Source organism: Branchiostoma floridae, chromosome 3, assembly GCF_000003815.2.
Source record: "Branchiostoma floridae strain S238N-H82 chromosome 3, Bfl_VNyyK, whole genome shotgun sequence".
Classification (NCBI taxonomy): domain Eukaryota; kingdom Metazoa; phylum Chordata; class Leptocardii; order Amphioxiformes; family Branchiostomatidae; genus Branchiostoma; species Branchiostoma floridae.
Genome location: NC_049981.1, coordinates 16,008,144 through 16,030,445, shown reverse-complemented (window position 1 = coordinate 16,030,445; position 22,302 = coordinate 16,008,144). Strand labels below are relative to the sequence as shown.

The 22,302-nt window shown below is 42.6% G+C and overlaps 3 protein-coding genes and 2 long non-coding RNA genes across 7 annotated transcripts in view; 2 read left to right on the top strand and 3 right to left on the bottom strand.

Moving 5' to 3' along the window:
• LOC118410799 (cell wall protein DAN4-like) overlaps positions 1-2,544 on the bottom strand; it is a gene marked incomplete at its 3' end in the record, with an annotated part of 12,187 nt that extends 9,643 nt beyond the window's left edge. Inside the window, 1 exon segment of the mRNA XM_035812624.1 lies at positions 1,822-2,544. Coding sequence (XP_035668517.1) covers positions 1,822-1,915 — 94 coding nt within the window.
• A 2,655-nt stretch (positions 2,545-5,199) lies between these two features.
• On the top strand, positions 5,200-11,962 carry LOC118410817. The gene is made up of 3 exons (XR_004830605.1): positions 5,200-5,317; positions 5,894-6,089; positions 11,812-11,962. It is a non-coding gene; the product is annotated as an uncharacterized LOC118410817 (long non-coding RNA).
• On the bottom strand, positions 11,963-14,842 carry LOC118410806 (beta-1,3-galactosyltransferase 6-like). The gene is made up of 3 exons (XM_035812637.1): positions 14,670-14,842; positions 13,260-14,146; positions 11,963-12,775 (listed from the first exon to the last, which is right to left on the bottom strand). Exons 2-3 carry the CDS (start codon positions 14,132-14,134, stop codon positions 12,568-12,570), a joined length of 1,083 nt encoding a protein of 360 aa, XP_035668530.1. The 5' UTR covers positions 14,135-14,146; positions 14,670-14,842; the 3' UTR covers positions 11,963-12,567.
• A 221-nt stretch (positions 14,843-15,063) lies between these two features.
• On the top strand, positions 15,064-19,600 carry LOC118410796 (alpha-2,8-sialyltransferase 8B-like). 2 transcript variants are annotated; one of them, XM_035812617.1, is made up of 5 exons: positions 15,064-15,444; positions 15,691-17,161; positions 17,657-17,927; positions 18,248-18,519; positions 19,023-19,600. In XM_035812617.1, the coding sequence occupies exons 2-5, from the start codon at positions 15,708-15,710 to the stop codon at positions 19,291-19,293; spliced, it is 2,268 nt and encodes a 755-aa protein (XP_035668510.1). In that variant the 5' UTR covers positions 15,064-15,444; positions 15,691-15,707; the 3' UTR covers positions 19,294-19,600. The 2 variants fall into 2 exon arrangements, with proteins under 2 accessions (XP_035668510.1, XP_035668511.1); XM_035812618.1 differs by lacking the exons at positions 15,064-15,444; positions 15,691-17,161 and having other exon boundaries at positions 17,500-17,927.
• LOC118410819 lies at positions 18,285-21,707 on the bottom strand. 2 transcript variants are annotated; one of them, XR_004830607.1, is made up of 3 exons: positions 21,498-21,707; positions 19,004-19,137; positions 18,285-18,448 (listed from the first exon to the last, which is right to left on the bottom strand). It is a non-coding gene; the product is annotated as an uncharacterized LOC118410819 (long non-coding RNA). The 2 variants fall into 2 exon arrangements; XR_004830608.1 differs by having other exon boundaries at positions 21,551-21,707.
• Between the last annotated feature and the right edge of the window lie 595 nt (positions 21,708-22,302).

Here is a 22,302-nt window from a genome sequence, read left to right as displayed (position 1 = left end):
GAACAGCTGGCGTACTGACGCAAAGCAAACACACAATGACACACCGCCATTAATACGGTCAATACACTATGACGAGTTTTGTTTCATTAATTCAAGGGTTCCAACTACAGCTCAATACGGCGTGACGAGTTGTATTTAGAGTTGAGGCCCAGTGACCTCCATCTGTTGCGTATGTCTATTAGACTGTATCATTTGAAGAGTTAGAAAATGTTGAAGTGCACCAAAGATGAAGAGGACTAGTTGAGATTAGAAGTGAAAATTTGAGAGGCATGAAATGAGTGACAGATTTGCAATTGGCCAGTAAAAATCTATGAAAGTCACGTGTGATAAGGCTAATTTTTGTTGCCTCCTAAAATGAATGGGTGAATGAATAAATGAACGAACGAATGAATGAATGAATGATCAAATGAATCTTGACTGACTGACTGGTTAGATTGCTTTGCAAGTTACCACAGAAGCCTTCATGACCGGAAGTTGTTCTGTATGATTGACAAACCTAGTGGTCGACATATTTTCCGCGCGTCTCTTACCTGGTGACCCCCCATTCCCCTGACGCACACACAAAATACCTCAGGACAGCGGACATTTTTATAAATCCTTATAACCCTCACTTCCTGCTTAGTTATGCCGTTCTCAGAAATCGTGACTATGATTGACACGCGCCACAGACGACACTACAGACCTTGCTACCTGTCACTGTTGGAGAATGCCAATGTAGCAGGGTGGGGCCCTTAGCTTAGTTAGTTTGAAAAAAGGTTTTAGTGTACAAATATAGGTTCAGAAAACCCTTTAATGTACGATATGAAACAACTTGGCATATGTGCTGTAATATTTAAAGAAACCATTATAAAATCGACGGCAGTGTGGTACAGATTACTTCCCTATACCCCCTCCCCCTTCACATTTGTAGTACTCATTTCTTGCGCACTATGGCTATCTTTTCATCATCACAGCCTTATATTGTTTGCGCTGATGTAGAATTTTCTGAGGCATTTTCCAACACGGATATAGAATCTAACTTTGGGAGGGCAACAGCCTTGTATAAGGCCTTTGACATGTGATATACCCCGTCTATCGCTACACCCAAATGGCAGGGGTACTGTGTCCAATTTGTCCAATTAAAAGCAGAACCCGGTCCCCGTGCACGGTCCTCTCTCATCATGTTTCCTCTGCACGCGCCAAAAATATTCGCCCGGTTGATATCAATACCGCCACCGCTATTTAACGCGACAGGTGTATTCACCTTAAGTCCAAGGCTCAGCTAACCAAAGCCCTCTCCAAGCCCCAGCTTTCTGCTCAAGAGCTGAAGTATACAAGAAATTGGCACTTCTGTCGAAACGTTACCGCGATTGTCGGACTCAATGACCGAATATCATGTGCTTCAGAACTTACACACGACTACTCAAACCACGTCCATACACCTATGCTAAACAGGTGGGCTTTAAGCGCTACAGGTGTTACCATCGACAACTTACTTCGAGTTGTTTTTCACAGGGATATACTAGTAAACACCGTACGAGACCTGTACACTTTAAAGAATGACAGCCTAAGGCTGCTGATGTTTACATACGAAAGAGAAAGAAGAAAATTAAATCATCATATCAAGGAGCTTCTGTAAGACGTAGGACCGTGTGCTATTTTAGTCGACTGGACTGATTATATCTCCCGTCAAAAATGCATTCGTTTCGCCTCGGTTTGTCTCGGCGTTTGCTCTAGACAGAATGCTCTATCTATTTGCTAAGTCGTTTGAATGGGGATGTTTATACACATTTGTAAAACAAGACTTGTACATCACAATACGCGCCAGGAATCAAAACATACCTTGGGTAGTAGTGGTGGTTTGTGAGGCGGAGTGCTGTAGGCAGAGGAGAAGAGTTCCTAACACAAGTATTCGGTCCCAGCGTCTCAGCGACATCTTGGCTTCCTTCTTTTGTCCTTAGGATGGAAATGTGAGTGCAAGGTCGTGCTGCAAAAACCCGGGGATGTGCCGCTCTGCAAGTCAAAAGAGTGGAGTGCAAGCTCGAGCAAACGATCAATAGCTCCTTTGTTGGAAGAATGCCGTCCGCCGGTATAGCGTGTCGGCTTAGCGATGCGTTGGGTAGTTCTAGTTGGGGCTCCGCTAGAAAAGGAGACCGTCTGGTTCGTTACTTCTGGGCAGAGGTCAAGTTCTAACAAAATCCGAGCGAGTTGTCTTCCCAAGACGCCTTGGTCCAAAGGGAACGGGAATAGAAAAAGGACCGTTGTCCGCAAGTGACACACACCAGAGGGCACCGGGCGTTAGTTCCCGCGCTCACGTGGTAGAACAGAGACAGTATCCTATCGTTTGTAGAGGAAACGCTGAGGTTGTCTGACTCACGGCAACGATACACGGCTAAAACAACGGGCCATTCCCAAACCACGGTGTGTCACACACAGACACACACACGAAGTATGCAAACATAACTCACAGGAAGTGGGCGTTCCACTGAAGTGTCGTGCCTTCCCCTGCGTCAGGCTTCATTGCCGATTATTCAAGGGTTTGCGGTTGCCTAGGCGACGTTTTCGTTGCCATGGGCACGTAAACCAAAGGTATCCAGGCAACAGACCGAAGGTCGTCCCTACTTGACATCGCAAACAAGAAGAAAAGAATCACTGTGAGCTGCTTTAGTGTAGTTTCAAAGAAACAGGTGACTTCTTACACCTCGAAGAGGTCAGATTAAGAGCTATTTTACCTACATTATGTTAATGAAAAATACAAAGATCAACGTAAATGCAAACAGTATCGACACATATTTCGGTGCTACAATACAAATGTTCTTTGGACTCTTAATGAAATTTTGCAGCATTACATGTTTGCGGCGTTATTTGGCAGAAATAGCTCTTGACGTGTTTTTGCACCTGAGACAATTGCTTCTATTGCCCCCTATGTGTACCTAAACGGGTACATTACCACAATCCATCATAATTAAAGGTCAGCAAACATTTAGTATTAAGCGCGTTCCCCCTTTCTCAAAAGCAGACTTCGAATTCGCGCTGGGCTTTTGTTTTGTTTTGCTTGCTGCATAACCACCTGTATATACCAGCTCAAAATTCAACCTGTCAACCTGCTCGGCCTCACGAATGAGAGAGACATTATTTAAGGGCCATTCCATTAAATGTTAAATGGGCAGGTTTTTAACACTCTTGATGAACAATGTAGAAAAATACGCATGTATCTGACCAGAATAATCAGACTTGTCGTTATACATGTGTAATGTTATAGAAAAATTCATGTATACATATGTTTATCGTTGTTTTCATTGATAAAGTAGTAAAATGTGTTATTTCTGTATTGTCCAAGCAGTGGTTGGTAGGGTCGGCTGAAAGAAAACGGGATACATTATAAAAAAGCTCACTATCTTCCCCACTAACTAGGAGAGTACGTTTTTTATATACACAACTGACCTTGCACAATATGTCACACTTTCCTCCTTTAAGCCCTTATCTTGCCAACCATGCTATCTTTGGACAGGTGAAATAAAAATATGGTTTTTCTGTACTTCAAAATAAAGATTCATTAGTATAACCTTAGAATATGTTACACTTTGAACATTTTTTCTAGTTAACTTGTGCGTATTCACGAATACGTTGTACTGACAGGCCTTTCAAAGTAAAGGTTTTCTGTATATCTGTCTCGCAGTGACATCAAAAGATAAATCGATTTATAGTTGGGCTGTTGTTGTTAGTCAGAGGTTGCCTTTCTTCTTTGTCCCCATCTGATGCATCACAAACGGCTTCAGGCGACGGGACACCAATTTATCACACCGTGACCTTTTCCGGACCATGGCGAATCCGTCCGCCATTTTTATTCCAATCGCCAGGGTGAAAAGAGGCATGGCGGCGACTCACAGTGCCCGGATGAAGGTCACGATTGTTCTGTCCTGTAAACGAGGCGAGACGGCCATACAAGAAAAATGTTGATCGTTATTGTTACAACATGATTGGATTTCGATCTTGAATAGAAATGTCTGTTTTGATATTTCAATGAGTATCATATGATGCAGTTCTTTTATCCTAAGAACTGTATCTTATTCATTATCAGGTTGGACTTCCTTGGTTATATTGAAGATGGGGGGTCTTTGATATGCACAAGACAAGCATTTCGTCTCGGGAGTATGGATAAAATAATGCAGGGTGTAAACTGATAGGCATGTATAAACTGGTGGTACCACAGATATTAGTCCAAGAAAGTTCACAATTCAGGTCATACAGATAGTTTTATTGGTAACGCTTTTGTAGTGTCGATTGCCCTCCGCTGAAATCAATATGTTTTGAAAGTCATGACAGAAACTTAATAGCCAATCCAAAACATTGCTAACATTGCTCTTTCTAATGATGGTGCAATAATAACACACGGCATTTGTGCTGAGCAACGGTGATTTGAGAGTGAGCTGTTGGGTCGGCATGTATAGTACAATTTCCGTCGTTCTACGAACAGCAGTATAGTCCATGATGGATTTTTTTAATTCGTTAATTAACAGGTACAGAACAAAATGGTGATGAGCTCTGCTAGTATTGGCGACACCACTGGAACTTCCAACCGTTTAAAACTCCCGGTTTGACCGACCTTTGACATCGCCTTATAAGGACACTGTCACGTTAGCGGCGTCTGCTTTGAAATGCAAATCCTCTAAAAATAGTCCACTATAAAGGTAGAGACGACTTCCGTGAAACCCAAGACAGACGAGCAGGCTTTTAGTCGGATTGTCATGTGCTTTCCGCTGTGTTAGAGTTAAAGATCAAGTCGCTCAAGAGAACAAGATTCGTGGTTTCTGGGAACCCATCGGTTATTTAAGCTAATATATATACATATTGATAAAAGTGATACGGATACCTAGCAAATGCTAAGGCTAGTTATGAATGACGCATCATACAGAGAAAAAAACATTTTGAAAAAACTCAAAAAGGTATCTTACCTCTTTCTTATCTCTGGAATTAGCAAAGAATGTCAATTTCTTTTAGAAGGCAATTTTCCGGAAAATAGCATGGACAGACGCATTTAAACAAGTCACATTGTGCAAAATTCCACAGAAAAGAAAACGCATTGACTTTGTCCTGAGGTGGAAGAGCCCAGGCAGCGCCAAGCTGCAAGCTAAAAGCGCCACCTAGCGGAGATTTCTGATTCCCACAACAGCTTTGTGTTCAGCTTTGTTTGCTGACGTAAATTGCTTTACGTTATTACCTTTTCATGACTGTATAACTGCCATACGGTAGATGCCATCGTGTATATCGCTGAAAATGTCGTCTATAAAGATATTTATTCTGTTCCATCTAGCCGCGCTATTGCTTATACACGGAGGTAAGTCCCATTTTATACCCCAATAGACATTCTGAAAGTAAAAGATTCGAAAAACTCTCGCTGAAAATCTTAATTCATATACTTCTAGCTTCACTAGTGTCCACATACATAATACTGTTCCACAAAAGTTTCTGCAATCCCGTTTAGGAATTTTGAGATCACCAAAGCCATTCCAGCTGGTGTTACTATACTACAACATTACCTTTAAGCTTTGTTTGACGTTGTCCATAACTATCCCGACTTGTTACGAAATCTTAGGAGACATGCAGCATGAACACTACATGCACATTCCAATACAAACTGTGCCAGTATTCGATAATTCTTGAAATACTGGCATTCCTTGCTAGATGCTGTGTTCTTGTGAAACGAACTTTACATATGACTTTCTGCACTACACAAGGGTGTTTAAATGTGGGCCTGACTTCGGTTGGGGAGGTAAAAGGCGGTGGAATGTCAGGATGGGCTCCGTCTTTTTTTAATACCATGTCCAAGACAAAAAAAACACTGCACCTATGGCCTCTAAGACTCTGGGGTTCGTATTTTTTCTTGATAGTAATATTCCTGTTTCGCTCCTAGCCGATGCAGAGGCCCGTGACACCAGCAGGTGCCCCGCCTACCCGCTGAACCTGGCCTGGGGGTGCGCCTACCAGGACATGTGCTTCTCTTTCAAACTCGGCAACAGTCGCTTGGATTTCCTGGGGTTCGGCTGTCCGGAGGGAACGATCTGCTGTCCCGGGCCGTGTGGTCATCGATGTTTGACCCCCGTCTAAATGTACAGATACTAACAGCTTACAAACTCAACCTATTGACTATCTATTAACTAGTGGCCATCGATGTCATACCCCCGTTTAGTCTGGTAATAGAAAAACAGTTTACAAACTTAACTCAACTAACCTAACTATTAACTCTTCATCCAGACTCTATGCTAACCTCAATTTGAGTTGTTAATCGCCATTAAAATATCAATGTTGGAGCTGCTTGGTTTACTTGTATAAGGCCATCTAGAAAAAAAAAGTTTATAATCAATCAGCTCAACAGGTACAAATTATAGAATAGTACAAGTACTAACATTTGTTTTCTGTAGGAAAAACATTTGCTTGCAATATTTGTAGGCAGCAGCAACGTTTCCATTAACTATACAAACCATGTATAGTATGTGTATCTAGAAGGTATCTCAAAAGTACACAAAAGTCTATTACGACGTGGGAAACTACATGTGTTTATCGTTCTGTTGGCGATGCAGCAAACATTAAACCCTGTTAAGCACTAATAATTACGTAAAGCTAAAGAAAACAAATGAGATACTCATATGTCTGTCGTTGAATATCACTGCATAAAGAGATATTAAACAAAGTTTCAGCCCTTTTTCGACGTTTTTATTATCATTAATCCTATACTATACATAGATTTTTGTTGCAAGATATACCATCATGGGTTCTTCTCTACGTTGTTTGTACTAATTACCTTTGCCAGAATGGCTAAGGTTATGTTTTCGGTTTGGTGGTGTGGTTCTCCCCGTTTGTGAGCAGCATAACTCGAGAGGACTTCGACGGATGCAGCTGATATTTGGTGGGTGGGTAGGGGTGTGGAAGACGAAGGTCGAGTTCGATAATGGGCCTCCTAGCGGCTTGCTAAGGTACTGCAGCAGGACCTGCATGCTTGATATCTCGCGTTCCGGACATGCTGCGGTCGTGATTTTTGAGCGTTAGGGAGCCCTTAAAGCAGGGAGTGATTGCTGCGAGTTTGGGCCCCCTAGCGGCTTGCTAAGGTACTGCAGCAGGACCTGCATGCTTGATATCTCGCGTTCCGGACATGCTGCGGTCGTGATTTTTGAGCGTTAGGGAGCCCTTAAAGCAGGGAGTGATTGCTGCGAGTTTGGGCCCCCTAGTGGCTTTCATGGAAGTGCGGGCGCCGGTTTAATTGCAAACTTTTGTCTGCGGACAGCATAACTCGAGAAGACTTCGACGGATGCAGCTGGTATTTGGTGGGTGGGTAGGGGTCTGGGAAACGAAGGGGGAGTTCGATAATGGGCCCCCTAGCGGCTTCCCTTGGTACTGCAGCGCAACTTCCGGGTGTGTTTTTCCATCTTCTGAACATGGTATGGCCACGAGTTTTAGGTGTTAGATAGCTGTTGTGCTCAGAAGTTAGTGACATAAGTTTGGGCCCCCTAGCGGCTAGTGTAGGGATAGCAGGGGCATTCTTGTCAAAAACTTCTGAAGCATTGCAACCCCCCAGCCTGGTTTGGTTGATTCCACCACAGCACAGTTGACGCTGTCAATCACTTGATCCGATGTTGAGGTGAAGGGGGGGTGCCCTAAGGTCAGGTGGCAGCTGTTTCTTAGCCTAAGCACAGAGCTAGAGTCAAGCAAGTTTGTTTTGGAGCAGGAGATATTTGAAAACACTGGATTAACTGGAAGGTCTTGTCCAAGGAGGTTATATTCTGAATATAACCTCCTTGGTCTTGTCGGTCTGCAAGCAACTGTGCATGACCTATCTGACAGGTAAGATTGACATGTAAGGTATTGAAACGATAAGAGAGGAAAGGATAGTTTGATACTACTGATGGTGTCTATATGCTTATTGTACTGTGCCAAGCAATGTTAGGGAAATCTACTTTCTGCACGTCTGTGTTGTCCGTAAAGTTACATAATGCCTTTTCTTAAGCCCTGCTTAAGTCAGGTAGATCCCTAGTGGTCTTTTGCTCCTAGAAGTTGCAGACAGTTAAGATATACATGAATTCAGACTCTTTTATGTATGGACATTAGTTTGACTTGTTTACGACAGAATATCAGTGATAAAAGATAGTATATGCTATTTGAAACATATGACTCTTAAAGAAAGAGACGTTCTCCAGGTTTTTGATTTACTCTGTGTCCTGTAATTTCTTCTACTTAGATGTGTAACCTCTATAGACAGAGTTCGTGCCATATCTTTTGAGCTTAGTTGGGTAGGGATTGGGGAAAGGAATGGTACAGAACATGTATGATAACGATTTTAAGTGTTAGAAAGGTGTTGTTTTTGGAAGACGTGACATATGTTTGAGTCCCCTAGCGGCTTGTTTCTGGGGATAGCAGGCATTTTTGTCCAAAAGTTCTGTGGAAATGCAGGGCATTTTTGTCAAGCACTCCAATGTTGCCAAGTGGTAGAAATAGCATATTGCCCCCATAAAAGTAAGCCCTATTGTTGCCTCTGTATATTTTTTTGATTCCACTGCTGGGCACTGGTGAATCCTTTCTGGTGGGCTATTGTTGCATGACAGCCAACCATTCTTTGCAAGGATGTGTGAATTGTTATACAGTGGAAGCCGCTTAATTGCACACCCATTTTGCCAGCGAATTTCGTGCAATTATCCGGCGTCTGCGATAATGCGGAGTTGGTCATTTGGACCGCATCACCACGGGCGGGGGGCCGAGAGGTGGTATGGGAGGTGGTACAAAGCACAGTTTATTTACGTGCCACAGAAGTGCTGTACCTGTTGTGCTCCGGACGTCATATACATGTCTTCACGAAACATCATTCTGCAATGCACTTGAAATCAAAACTAAAAGTAAGTTACTGTATACGTTATCTAGCTTCCTTATCACGAAACTAAAGCACTGCATGCGCACCGCCGAGGCGAGTGTTATGTCCGTCTGTAGGCCCCGAGTCGCTGTGTTGTTTCCGACTGGCTGCCAAGAACATAAAACCACTGCATAAGTATTTCCCCGCGACCCTAATTACGTAATTAGACAATGGACAGATAGAGAACATTTGTTATTGAGTACGACGGATGCAGCTGATATTTGGTGGGTGGGTAGGGGTGTGGAAGACGAAGGTCGAGTTCGATAATGGGCCTCCTAGCGGCTTGCTAAGGTACTGCAGCAGGACCTGCATGCTTGATATCTCGCGTTCCGGACATGCTGCGGTCGTGATTTTTGAGCGTTAGGGAGCCCTTAAAGCAGGGAGTGATTGCTGCGAGTTTGGGCCCCCTAGCGGCTTGCTAAGGTACAGCAGCAGGACCTGCATGCTTGATATCTCGCGTTCCGGACATACTGTGGTCGTGATTTTTTAGCGTTAGGGAGCTCTTAAAGCAGGGAGTGATTGCTGCGAGTTTGGGCCCCCTAGCTGCTTTCATGGAAGTGCAGGCGCCGGTTTAATTGCAAACTTTTGTCCGCGGACAGCATAACTCGAGAAGACTTCGACGGATGCAGCTGGTATTTGGTGGGTGGGTAGGGGTCTGGGAAATGAAGGGGGAGTTCGATAATGGGCCCCCTAGCGGCTTCCCTTGGTACTGCAGCGCAACTTCCGGGTGTGTTTTTCCATCTTCTGAACAAGCTATGGGCACGAATTTCGGGTGTTAGATAGCTCTTGTGCTCAGAAGTTAGTGACACAAGTTTGGGCCCCCTAGCGGCTAGTGTAGGGATAGCAGGGGCATTTTTGTCAAAAACCTCTGAAGCTTTACAACCCCACTCCACCTTAGCAGCTGTCAGCACAGTTGAGGGGTTCCTGGTCCATGAATTGGACTGGCCTATGATCAGTCAGTCCTGTGAGCAACCTGATATTTCAGAGGTGTAAAGGCCAGACCTTGCAAATGTGTTAGTTGACCCTTAGGCCATATGATCAACTTGGCAAGCCAAAATGATGGGCTTATGTACATAACAACGGTCTTAGTCTGTATTCTTCTCCTTCCTTTGAGTTTGAGAGGTAGGTACACTGTCATCTCTCTTTTCACTACATGGTCTCAATTTGAGCTGTCCTTGCAGTAGTCTTTTAAAAGCCATTTTCAGTCTCAAAGCCTTCATGCATTCAAGTCTGTCTACCTCTTATATCATATGGTTGTGAGATTTGGGGCAGAGCTAATTCAGAAGACAATTGCCCAGCAGAAATTACACGGAGGTGATTTTGTGGAAAATCTTTTGGGTGTACATAGAGATACAAGGAACATGAGGTAGTAGAGCAGAGCTTGGGACATTGTTCCCAATTGACTTACATATATTTAATGTACAGTCAAGTTGTGGCTACACTTCAAACATTCGGACTTTTTAACACATCCCCTATTGTGAGTAGGCGTGTTATCACTCTGTCATCAAATTGAATATGAACTGATGAACAGCTGTAAGGAACTCAGGTTACAAGGCGTAAGGGAAATTTGAAATGATATCGGTTACTTTTTTCTATGGATGTCTGAATTCACAGTTAGACAATAAGTACATAATGTACATTGTTAAAAATGTGGTTGAAAGATATATATATCCAGACATGTTTTCATTGACTGTCTACAAAAAAGGAAAGAAGGGATTCTCCAGGGAATATTATATAAAATTTTCTAGATAAATATGTGGTATGGTGGGCTTTGTGCAAATCGTGCCTACCCCCTTGCAATTGTGACAGGGTGGTGGAAATGGTACTTGTTTCTCGATGCTTTAAGCTTGAGGGTGACTTCTGAACAGTTTCATACAACTAAAATGCACATTTGTGGAGTTATGGTTTTGGAGCTGAGGGGTTGCCGCACAAACCTGGACAATAGACTAAAACCACTGCGACAATTTTACCTTTGCCAGAATGGCTAAGGTTAGGTTTTGGATGTGTTTGTGTGTCTGTGTGTGTTTTAACAGCATAACTCGAGAAGCCTGGGATGGATCCTGATGATATTTGGTAGGTGGGTAGGGATCGGGAAACGAAGGTCAAGTTTGATCATGGACCCCCTAGCGGCTTGCTAAGGTACTGCAGCAGAAACTCAACTTTGGACGAAATAACTCTACAACATGTTGACGGATCGTCATGATTTTTGGTATGTAGATAGAATGAGTGATGTCTTACATAATGAGATACTAATTATGCACATCAACAGCTCATTTGCATAATTAATTAGGAAAATTTATAAATCCACAGCATTCCATGATAGGACTTTCAAACTTGTCACATATGTAGCTGGGAAGGAGAGAAATGGCTATAAATATCAATTATGTAAATGATGACCTCATTTGCATTACTAGTATTAATGAGAAAATATGAACATGTTGACGGATCATCATGTTTTTTGGTATTTAGGTAGCGTAAGTGAAGACCTACATAATGAGATACCAATTATGCAAATCAACAGCTAATTTGCATAGTCAATTAGGAAAAGTACAAAAACCCACTGCATTTCATTATAGTACTTTCATCAAAGTTGTCACATATGTAACTGAGAAAGAGGGAAGAGAGTAAGGGGTGTATTTTATTAAAGACTGAAAGAGAATAAGTCAAGAATGGATCAAAGGATCATCATGATTTTTGGTATGCTGATAGCTTAAGTAATGCTTGATACAATTTGATATCGATTAATGGTAACTTGGGATCTAATTTGCATAATCAATGTCGAAATTTTATAAACCAACTCCAAGCATATAATTATAAAGAAAATGAAATGAATAACGCATTTGTCTACAGACATCATTCTACATAACAAACCTTGTTATTTGGCAAAGGTATGTGTTCGTGGAACTCTAGTTGCTTTTCAATTCCCGACCTAGACCCAAGCCTACCCGAAGATGACAAAACACGTCTGCCTGAGGAGACCCCTGGCGACAGAGACAAGCATCGCATCGTTACTCTCCTATATGGAATAATGTCTTACTTTTCTGGAATACGTACGTCACATAAGTAAACATGAAAAAAACACGGTATGTTTGTCTCTTTTACTTAATGTAGAGAACCTCAGCTAGTCCATACGTGATATTTTCACCATGTGACAAAAGACCTGTTCTCTTTGTTGATACAGCTATGTTCTGTTCACAATTCAACTAGGTTATGAAACGAATTGGTATCCTGGAGGAGAATTAAATATTACTTAACATCTCAACTCGACACCAATCCATACGAACACCAAACACAATTAGATAAGTAAATCTTACTTCTATGTAGATCGGTACCAGATGTACGAAAGCCCAAAATGACATTCGCAGCCCGTGAAACAACATTTTCGCAGACTCTGAGAAATGATTTTCAGAGGTTTAAAATTAGGTTCTCATAGGCTCTGGGATAAAACAGTGCTCCATCGGTAACCCAACAAAGGAAAAACAGAGAAGGGTACACCCAAACTAATTTGGAGACACATGCTACAAACCGACCTCGACCAACTAGGAGTTCTAGCTCTAGCCCAAATTAGCCTTGAGTAGGGGGGGGGGGGGCTGTCCCATGTGTCAGTAGACACGGGGGATCTAAGTCTAAGTCTAAACTTTTGTTTCCGTGAAGCACTACTACAGACATGAGTTTCAAGGCCACGGTTGTTAGATTATCCCCCATGTTCTGTTACAACATTGAGAGGGAGGAACGTCCCAGTTGTAGATGTAAGACCTTCTCTTCAGCACTTCCTTCGGACAGAGCCTTCCCGTCTCGATCACCTGCTTGTACTGCGCCTTCATGCCTTCGTCGTACACCTTGTGGTTGATCAGGTACTCGTCCATACAGCCGCGGGACTCGTGCTCCGAGTTAAACCTGGGAGAAAAAACGAGAGGAATGAGAACCAATGAGAAATGGCGAGAGGTCCATGCAAAAAAAAGGCGAAGGTAAATAAATTACGCGAAATTTTACGATTTTATGTGATGAAGTCATCTTGGTTCGGTTATGTGATCATTAATGACACATGTTGGTAGAACACTAGTAAAAGTTTCCTGAATTAAGACTGGCCATGGATTGCACTATCAAAACCACATAATGTAGTGAATTCAGTCCCGATAATACAGGAAGTTACGTTAGGGTTAGGTCACATTTCTAAGCCGGGATGTTTAAAGAAACGAAAAATTAAAATGTATACCTAGAAATATACACAAATTATGCCCATTAATCTTATGTTGACATTTTGTGTATTTTGATATCTTTTATATCATTCTTTTTCCTCCCGAAAGCTGCACGGTCGGGCCCGGGTTTGGACATGTGACCTAAGCCTTACTACCAGAGAGATGCCTCCGTTACTCCTCACCTTGGATCATGAACCCTCAGCACATCCAGCGGTGACAGCCACGCCCCCATGGACACGTCCTCACTCTTGTAAGGCTTTAACCAATGCGCGTTGCTGGCGATGAAATGTGCCAAGTCTGTGGACAATATATAACCGCCTCCAAACGCGTACGGCAGATAAGTGTCGCACAGGAACCAGTCTTTTTCTTCGTAGATCCCTTCGCGATAGACAGGCGACTTTCCGCTGAAAAATCCCCAGAACAGTTTCGACTGGACGTTTCTTTCTTTCAGCTCCTTCTGAAGGCGATCAGTTCTCACGAATGTGTCGTCGTCTGTCTTCAGGACGTATTTGAAATCCACATTTTCGTCAAGCCACTTAAACGTTAATAACACCTTCGCGGCTAACCCACCGTAGGAGTCATTAAAATCCCACAGGAACACCAAGTCGCCGTGTTCTTTATTTTCTTGGATTAATTGTTCTTGAGCGTCCTTATCTAACGATTTCATGCCTATTACGAAACGCTGTAGAACATTGTCGTCTGCCAGTTTGAACCACGTTTCTCTCAATGTGTTTCTTCTCCATACATACTTCGGTCCGGTTGGGATGAGAATGACAAGAAATGCTTTGAGTGGTTTTGAAGCAGCGTTTTCAGCGTGTTCTTGAATCACCTCATTCTCCGATATTCCCCCGAGATTCCTTATCACTCCATTCCCCGGTATACCGCTGAGTTTCCTTATTCCCAGTGATCCGCGCGACTCGGTGGTGGCCTGGCATTTTAAGACGGCCTGTGTAGCTATGTATAGGACGAACAGAAGCATACCCAGAAGCAACGGCATCAAACTGCGAGACAGCCTTCTGCACATTGAGACGGCGGTCGCATCTGCCTCGGTTGACATGGAAAATATAACCTAGAAAAAACAAGAAGGGCACAACAATCAAAACGACATAACGGAGCCAATTCACCAATGCTTTTATTATTTATATCGCATTATGATCTATAGTAGAATCTATGACGTTTTGACGTTTTGTCATGTAAATCTTAAGTTTGAGACAATGCTAATGTCAGAACTAGAAAGCCTAGCCTGGTTTATTCGCGCTCTTGTCCTACATTGCTGCGGCCGTGCGGGGAGGGACCAATTAGCCCTGCACAGTGGAGTTTGCGTTACACAGACTATAGAAAGCCATACTGACCTTGACGACTTCCAAATACTTCGATCATATGACCTTCATACACTACACAGGCAAAAACACACACGGGCGTTGAGCATTTCTCATATCTTATGATTTTTCATCAAAATTGGCAATTTACAAATCTATTTCAAGTTACCCATGTTACAATATACTTGTAAGATGGCCACGTTTTCTAACGATGTAAAGCAAAATCCATTCAGATGAATGTCTTCATAAAACAGATACTGGCTGCCTACATACCTGACACTTGATTAACGTCTTGGTAAGTCACCGCTGCGACTGGATCGGAACTGGATCGGAAAAGAAGAAGTTCTCTGTTGTAGGACACTGACTCGATTTACGAACTTATTTCTGTCAGACAACTGACAGAACAAAACACTGACAGTGCGCATGTGCGTCAAAACCGGTTTATCCAGTACATGACGTGCATGACGTCAGCTTAGTACAAGATGAACCTTCACCCCTTCATATTATAAAAACACAGCCACAAGAAAAATAACACTTCATAGCCAAGACCCATAGCGTAATTCTATAGGTTTAGAAGTTGAGCATACATGTCAATTTTCTTTAAATTCTTTGATTTTGAAAAGGTGCTGCCAGGGAGAGTGATCATAACAGTGATTAGATAGGTGTGCATAGCTGCCTGAGGCCACTGCCCTATTTATCTGCTGTCACAGAATTCAGACATTCATCAACTGCTACCAAAAAATCACATTTTTTCTTTGAAAGGTTAAAAATGCATCTTATATAGCTTTTGTAAACAATGGCTAGGTTTATTTACTTCTTGCTAGTCACAATGCTTCCGTGCTTTGAAGGTCAAATTTTCAAGGTCACTTGACAATCCGTAAAACCAGTTTTTTCTCGGTGGAAAGGCTGGGGAGAGCTGGAGTGTCAACAATCGCAGCTGCTGAGGGACATGCTAGCCACAAAATATCTACTACAATTGTACAGAATAGCCTTATAGTAGACACATCTTGACGTTCTACAGATGCGTCCGATTTCCAACTATATTGAGGTGAGTTCTGAACATTTTGTGTGCCTTCGTGGATACACAATGTCACAGTGTATCGGTTTGGGGCATGTATGGACAAACCCTGGTTGTACCAAGTTAACCAATTGTTAACTTATCAATAACAACGCCGCTCCAGAAGGCTGCAAAGGAGGCTAAGTCAGTAGATGTACATGTATTTTCAGCTTTACCAATCTGGATTCAAGACATGTCATGTCATGTTCTTTTTTTTTTACCTATTTACACATCCAGTAAACTGACAACCCGCCATGATCACCACGAGAAGAATAAAACTCATGTTTTGTGCAGTCATGTTCTTCGGCGTTTGGATTTACTTGCAAGAACAGCAAGCAGTAGCGGAGCTCTCTATGTCCAACCTGCTCAAACCAGAAACCAGTAAAGGTTTCATTGAACGTGGCAGACGATTCCATCGCCGACTGGTGCCCCGTAAAAACATCAGTGAAATAAACCATCGATTGTCTCCGTTTCAAGTTCCTTCTAATAAACCAAGAGGCAGTGGACTTTCAAGACCGTTATCTCATAAAGTTTACGCAGCAAAGGAATACAGCCCGCAAACTCCATCACTTTCGACTCATCAACCGAACAAGAACAATGGACGTCGTAGACCCAGGCGTCCAAGGGGTCGTATTCACCATGTTAATAAAACGAAAAAAGACAATCGTCGACTTTCTAAACTCTTTGTCCAACATTCTGAAGGCTTGAGCAACTCCCCTATGTTCACAACACAAAGCAAGAACAACATAATCAACAATTATAGCAATGTGCTTGAAGATGACGTTCTACAGACTGTAGGCATACTTACTAAAAAGAAAAGCTACTTCTTCTCAGATGATGCTGTACGTACTGTCGCAGTGGATCATTTGAGCTTTGAAAAAGAGAGGCGTAATCTTCCTGGTGTCACAGAAGAACTTTTGCTCGACATGGCAATGGACAGTCGTCTTCATCGTACAACTGCAAAGGGCAAACGAACACAAGACCAAATCCCTTTTAATTTTGCACTACGAGGCTCACGCAGCAGTACCGTATACAACCAGAGACTTGCTAAAGTTGCAGTCAAGCGCCAGGACATGAACGACACAGACGATAGACTCCAAGAGCAGTCGAATATTGTTCAAAAACAAAACACTCCGATAACTAAGCAACAGGGGAGTGTAAGCAAAGAATGGATAGAGAGTATGCGTATAGCAAAGGTTCTTGTACAGAACGCAAACTTCAAAACAGACAGTCAACACATTTCCAAAGTAGATGTCGAAAATTCAAGGATTAGAGATGTGTACAGTCATTTTGTACCTAAAAGTCTACCACACAATTCAAGGAACACGGAAAAAGATAGTGATGCCATTATGAACTTTTTAATACATGATATGAAAACAGCGAGAACTAATAGTCATATGAAGAAGATGGAACGGGATAGACGCTCATCCCCAAGGCTTCCGGTGACGACGTCTAACAGAAAAGAAACTGAACACTATCAACTCCATCCTGTTTCACTGAGGAATCCGACTGAAGTTATATCGAGTGATAGTCATCATGTTAATTCACACGGACTCAATGTAGATGACGCGAAAGCAGACCTTCTGCAACTCAGAAACTATTTACGGCATATTTCAGACAAGCGAGCCCAATCCCCCAACAATACGGTGACAAGTTTTGAAGACTTCTTCGATAGATTCTTCAATGTTTCACGTATTCAGAGAATGCAGTAAGTTGAAGCTTCTATGTTTTATCGCAATGTATAAACTATGTGCTTGGTGTAATTCTTAGAATTATGCCAGACACCTACATATGTACGAGTAATGTTGTAAAAGATGCATACCATCGTTCATACCAACGTTAAACGGTCATTCAATCCTTATAATACTATGTCTACAACATTACATTTTGTCGATTTGTTGATTCAATAGACTGAAAAACAGGTTATTTGCTTATAACAGCGAGGTTCATAATTCCAACTAGCCATTCGCTGCAAACTGTATTGTGGGTAGCATGTCCAAGATGAAGTTTCAGTTGTAAATAGTTCTCTGTTAATACATGTCCAGACACTGACCGTAGACTTGTAAAACAACATGTCCAGACGCATCTTTTATGTCTCAGAGCCTAAGGGCCCTCCACCCTTGACAAATTACATACAATGCATTTCGCTGCGCATGCAGAGTCGGAACCCTGATTCTCCTCATTGCCTCATCCTTCCCCACAGACGTGTCACTAAGACGTATTACGACCCAAGACGTCACGTGATCAGATTCTCAGACTATGACATCTTCATGGAGCAGTGCGAGAAGAGCGACTTCACACTCCGTAACACTTCCCGCCCGTGTGACGTCGTGCGCTCCCCCATCAAACACTACCGCACATGCGCAGTGGTCGGCAACAGCGGGATTCTGCTCAACAGCAGCTGCGGCTCGGAGATTGACGCACACGACTTCGTCATCCGGTCCAACCTCCCGCCGGTCCTCAACTTCAGGAAGGTACGCGTAAAAACCTCTACAAAGTGACTCTATCAGCCAGTTGCATGCATCACTCGTTTCAAAAATAGCACAGTACCATTACTGTTCAGTAAGACTGTTGAGCAACGAAAACTGACATATTTCAACCATAACGTAATGGACTACTCAAATCAACCGCAAAGTCCAATGATTGTGTTAGTTGCTTTGATGATAACGTAATTTTTAACGTTTCGTGTGAATTTAAACTGTGTTTTCATGTATGTGTAATTCTAAACTTGTACGTAAAACATAGTTCAGTAGCAATGACGTAACTTAACCATTCATTCGTTCCTTCATTGAAGGACGTTGGAAGCAAGACGAACTTGACGCTGATAAACGGAATCCGACTGATTCAGGTTCATGAGCAGCTAGAATCGCCGGACCCGGCCGTCAGAGAAAATATGCGGGAGCTTTTAGGAGAATCCCCCGGCATGGTCTTCAGCTACGTACTCTACATGTTTGGGTCTCAGGCATTCGACAGATTGCAGTTCATCGACGAAGTCCTGAAACAATACAACATTTCAGTCATATTAGCTTTTCCACACGAGTCATTGCTGAGGCGCTTTAGGGCGGGGTAAGGAAGTTAGTGGACTTTATTTCCGTATACACTGTATTTCCGTATACACCAGAAAATGTCTATTATCAAATAGTGCATTTAGGAAGGACAAACTTTTCATAATCTGAACTTAATACATTTATCAATATGAATTATGGTAACTAATTTCATGACGTGCTTTCATTATGGTAAACCTCGCATATGATATATTTTCGTGTAATCTCAACAGCGAGACATTTATCAGTACAGATATCACTACCCTCTATCGGACATATTGTCCACATGTTCCAAATAAGGTGAGTGATTTGGCTCAGAGCTTAGCTGCCAACCCGATGGCCGGCGTTTTCCCCTTAAACTCATTATTCCAATTTTGCAAACTCTAAGCAACCAAAGTGGACTGGTGGATATGGTGATGCTCTGCCTTAATAAAGTGTCGCTGTTGAAGTGACACGAGATAATATCGTTTGACTTTTTGTTGTATCTGTCCGCTGCTGACGCTAACCCAGTGTTCGTTTCCACAGCCTGTTCGCCTGGCTCAGCGGTGGGAAATGGTGGAAGACTCCGTCCACAGGTATGAATAACTTCGCCTTGGCGTCCACCTTCTGCGACAGGATGTCTCTGTACGGCTACTATCCCCTAAAAACGTACAACAACAGGACCGTCCCATATCACTACTACGACAGAAGGAAACCCAGCAAGAGACATGAATTTACCGAAGAGTTTGAAACTCTCCAGAGTCTTCACAAAAAACGGCTGGTGCGACACGTCGTTGGGACTTGCTCTTTAGTATGACATCCACAGTATAAATAGCAGTGAACAACCCGATGTGTCAATCTATAAATTCATGATCAAACCCAACGAGCTCGAGCGTCTTGTCTCTGTTGAATGTTGTTTCATTCAAATATACGGTTTGTAGGCGCTTTCTACCTAAGTGAAATGAGAAATATGGTTTGGATGTGTCTGTTTTTTGTCTATGTGTGTTTCCACGCATATTTCCACACATTAGGCACGGTGGAGGTGTATTCTAAGGAAGTAAGGCTCTAGAACACTACTAGAATAGATTGTCAAACGTTCTCTCATTTTCTGTCTTCAATTTCCTGCTATATGTATGTCTAGTGTCCCATTGGAGCCAGTTGACTCAATGTCCATAAACAGAATCAGCAAGAAATTGACAATATCGTATGAAACGAGAAATTTAAAAACCTCCGAAATGTGAATCAACCATCATATAGATACAAAATCTCGAGTTCACCCTCGACATTTGTCAAGTACGCTGTCTGTACTCTATCTTTGTGTTTGGTATACGTTACTAATAAGTACATTGCGCTGTCCGATGGAAGAACGAACGATATCAATTCGTGCAAAATGTTGGCATGGTACGCTTTATCTTCGCTGCACATACGCTATGTTTACGCCTCTAAGAGCTGGTATCGCGCCGAGATCAGCGTATCACGTATGAGGCGCATAGCGTACTCGCGCAGCACTCGACCGGCGTGGGACCGATGCAGTGCGAATTACAACAGATGAGCTGCGTAACATCGTACGTGCGATAGAGTAGTTTTGTGCATGTCTGAAGCTATCAGGCGTACTGTGTGTATCCCTGCATGCGTTCATAAAACTTACTAAAAACGATTCAGATGTGTATGCGGTATGCATTTTGCGTGCGACTGCGTATGAAAGACATTATAGCAAAATACAGAACTCATACGGACTTGTAAGATATACGCACGTGTAAACCCCCTTAAAAGAAAGGCCTCCCAAGAGGTATGAGATCTTGCAACTCTTGTTGTTATTTTCCCCAGTTATCAAAGGTGTTATCAAAGGCTTAGGAAACAGTGAAACCGAAGCCGATGGTAAGTTATAGATCGCGACATACTGCAGCTAGTGACCGTACACTGCTGTCGAGCCTGTCTGTACAAAATGTGCGGAGATAGTGACCAATGTCGACTGTCTAACGTCTGCTTGGATCATGCAGACACATCGGCCTTCTACACCAGCCCGGTGAGTTAAAATGCTCCTGTTTACGAGTCACCGTGAAACAAATCTGGTAACGTTATGTAGAACTGTAACAATTACAGTGCTGACGGGTAGTCTATTTTGCCTTTTCTGTATTACGTGTACTGTATAACATTACTGCCAAATGAATGGCTGTGGATCTAACAATTGACAATTCAATAAGCAAGTACTAGTACATGTGACGGATTTCAATAAAGGCATGATTGACGTACATGTATCTACATAGATCCCAAGTTTTAAACCTCTTCAACAAAATGCACTAGGGTTCTACGTAAACAATGCCCATTCCCAGACCATGGTACTCGTACTGTAGAATTGGAAAAGTTCGCCTGCAGAGGTTCCATTTCTCTGTAGGGAGAAAATTGTTGGCGGTACTGTCGTGTGGCTTTTTACTATAAAAGGCAATAAACTCTATGTTCGCGGTGGTTTTCAGTTCGTTGTGAGCAGGTAATCGCGACAAACGTGAACATGAAACCACCGTGAACATTTCCCCTTTTGGCTATATAACCTCCTTGGTATAACATAGCCGTTCATACAGAAGCTTCTCGGTATGTCTACGGTGCTGAAGGTGCTGTCCGCCCGCCAAGCTCTTTAGTGCTCGCTTAGTGTTTCGACTGTTGTAATTTATATATATATCAGAAAGGCCGACTGCCCGCAAAGACAGGTTGTCAGTAAAAAGCTTATACTTAGTAGTACCCACCAGTAAAACACCCGGAAAGCAACTGAGCCGTTTAGAATGTTGACCAATCAAAGTAATACAACCATTTCTCATAGTCTCTTCCAGACGCCATAGGGCGCTGGAAAGTAGAAATTGACATAGGTCGCATACTGTACTCCCAGGCCGACCGGCTAGCTCCCCTATGCTATATCGTGTTCTGTCTGTAATCTGTCTGTTTGGTCAATATAATGTGGTAGATACTAAATTTGACACACTCTTCTCCAAACAGTGGCTGCAGAAACAAGCCCTGTTCCTGATGTACCGTGTGGTTTTCGCTGCAGCAGTGTTGTCCATCCTACTCTGGGATATTCTGACCTGGTACGGCGAGTTTCCCGACCGCCCCTGGGCCGCCACCGTTTCACACTGGGCGTTCTGCGTTCTGGCCGCACACGGCTTGTGGAGCGCCGCCGTCTGTTTGCGTCAGTTGTACCGGGCAAGACGGGTAAGGCTACTGTCACATTTCCAAACCGGGGGCCAGCTGGGCAGCTTTTGGGAACCGAAAGTATGATATAAATGACATCAAACTACACAAGACATTAAGAGAATACTCGAGGGCAGTATTTGGCGAATGGTGTAAAATTGGTCTAACTGGAGATTGGCAAAATGGGAAGGAAATGGGAATGCTGTCCAAAGGTTCATGCGCAGGAAGTGCGTAGCCAAATTTGCGACAACTTGGCAGTAATGATAGATAAAACAGAAATTCACAACAAAAGTTCAAGATATTTCATGGATATATCAAGTCTTCGTTTCCTTTTTTTTTTTTTTTAAGTACAGACTTCTTTAGATGTGATGTAGATTCATTTTGCTAAGTTCAGGTAAAGGTTTAGGCAGGTACAATGTATGGTTTACATGCTTTAGGCCACAGCAAGTAAATTTTATGGATGACATCCTATGCAGATTGCAAAAATAATGAGATAGCACGAAAAAAAACAATATGGTTAGAAAAAACAAGATGGCTAAATTTTCAAAATAGACACCATAAACGTCGCAACAAGATTTGAAATGACAAAATGTGGTATCACAACTAACAAGGCATTCATTCCTGTATTGAAGAAGTGAACTAGTGT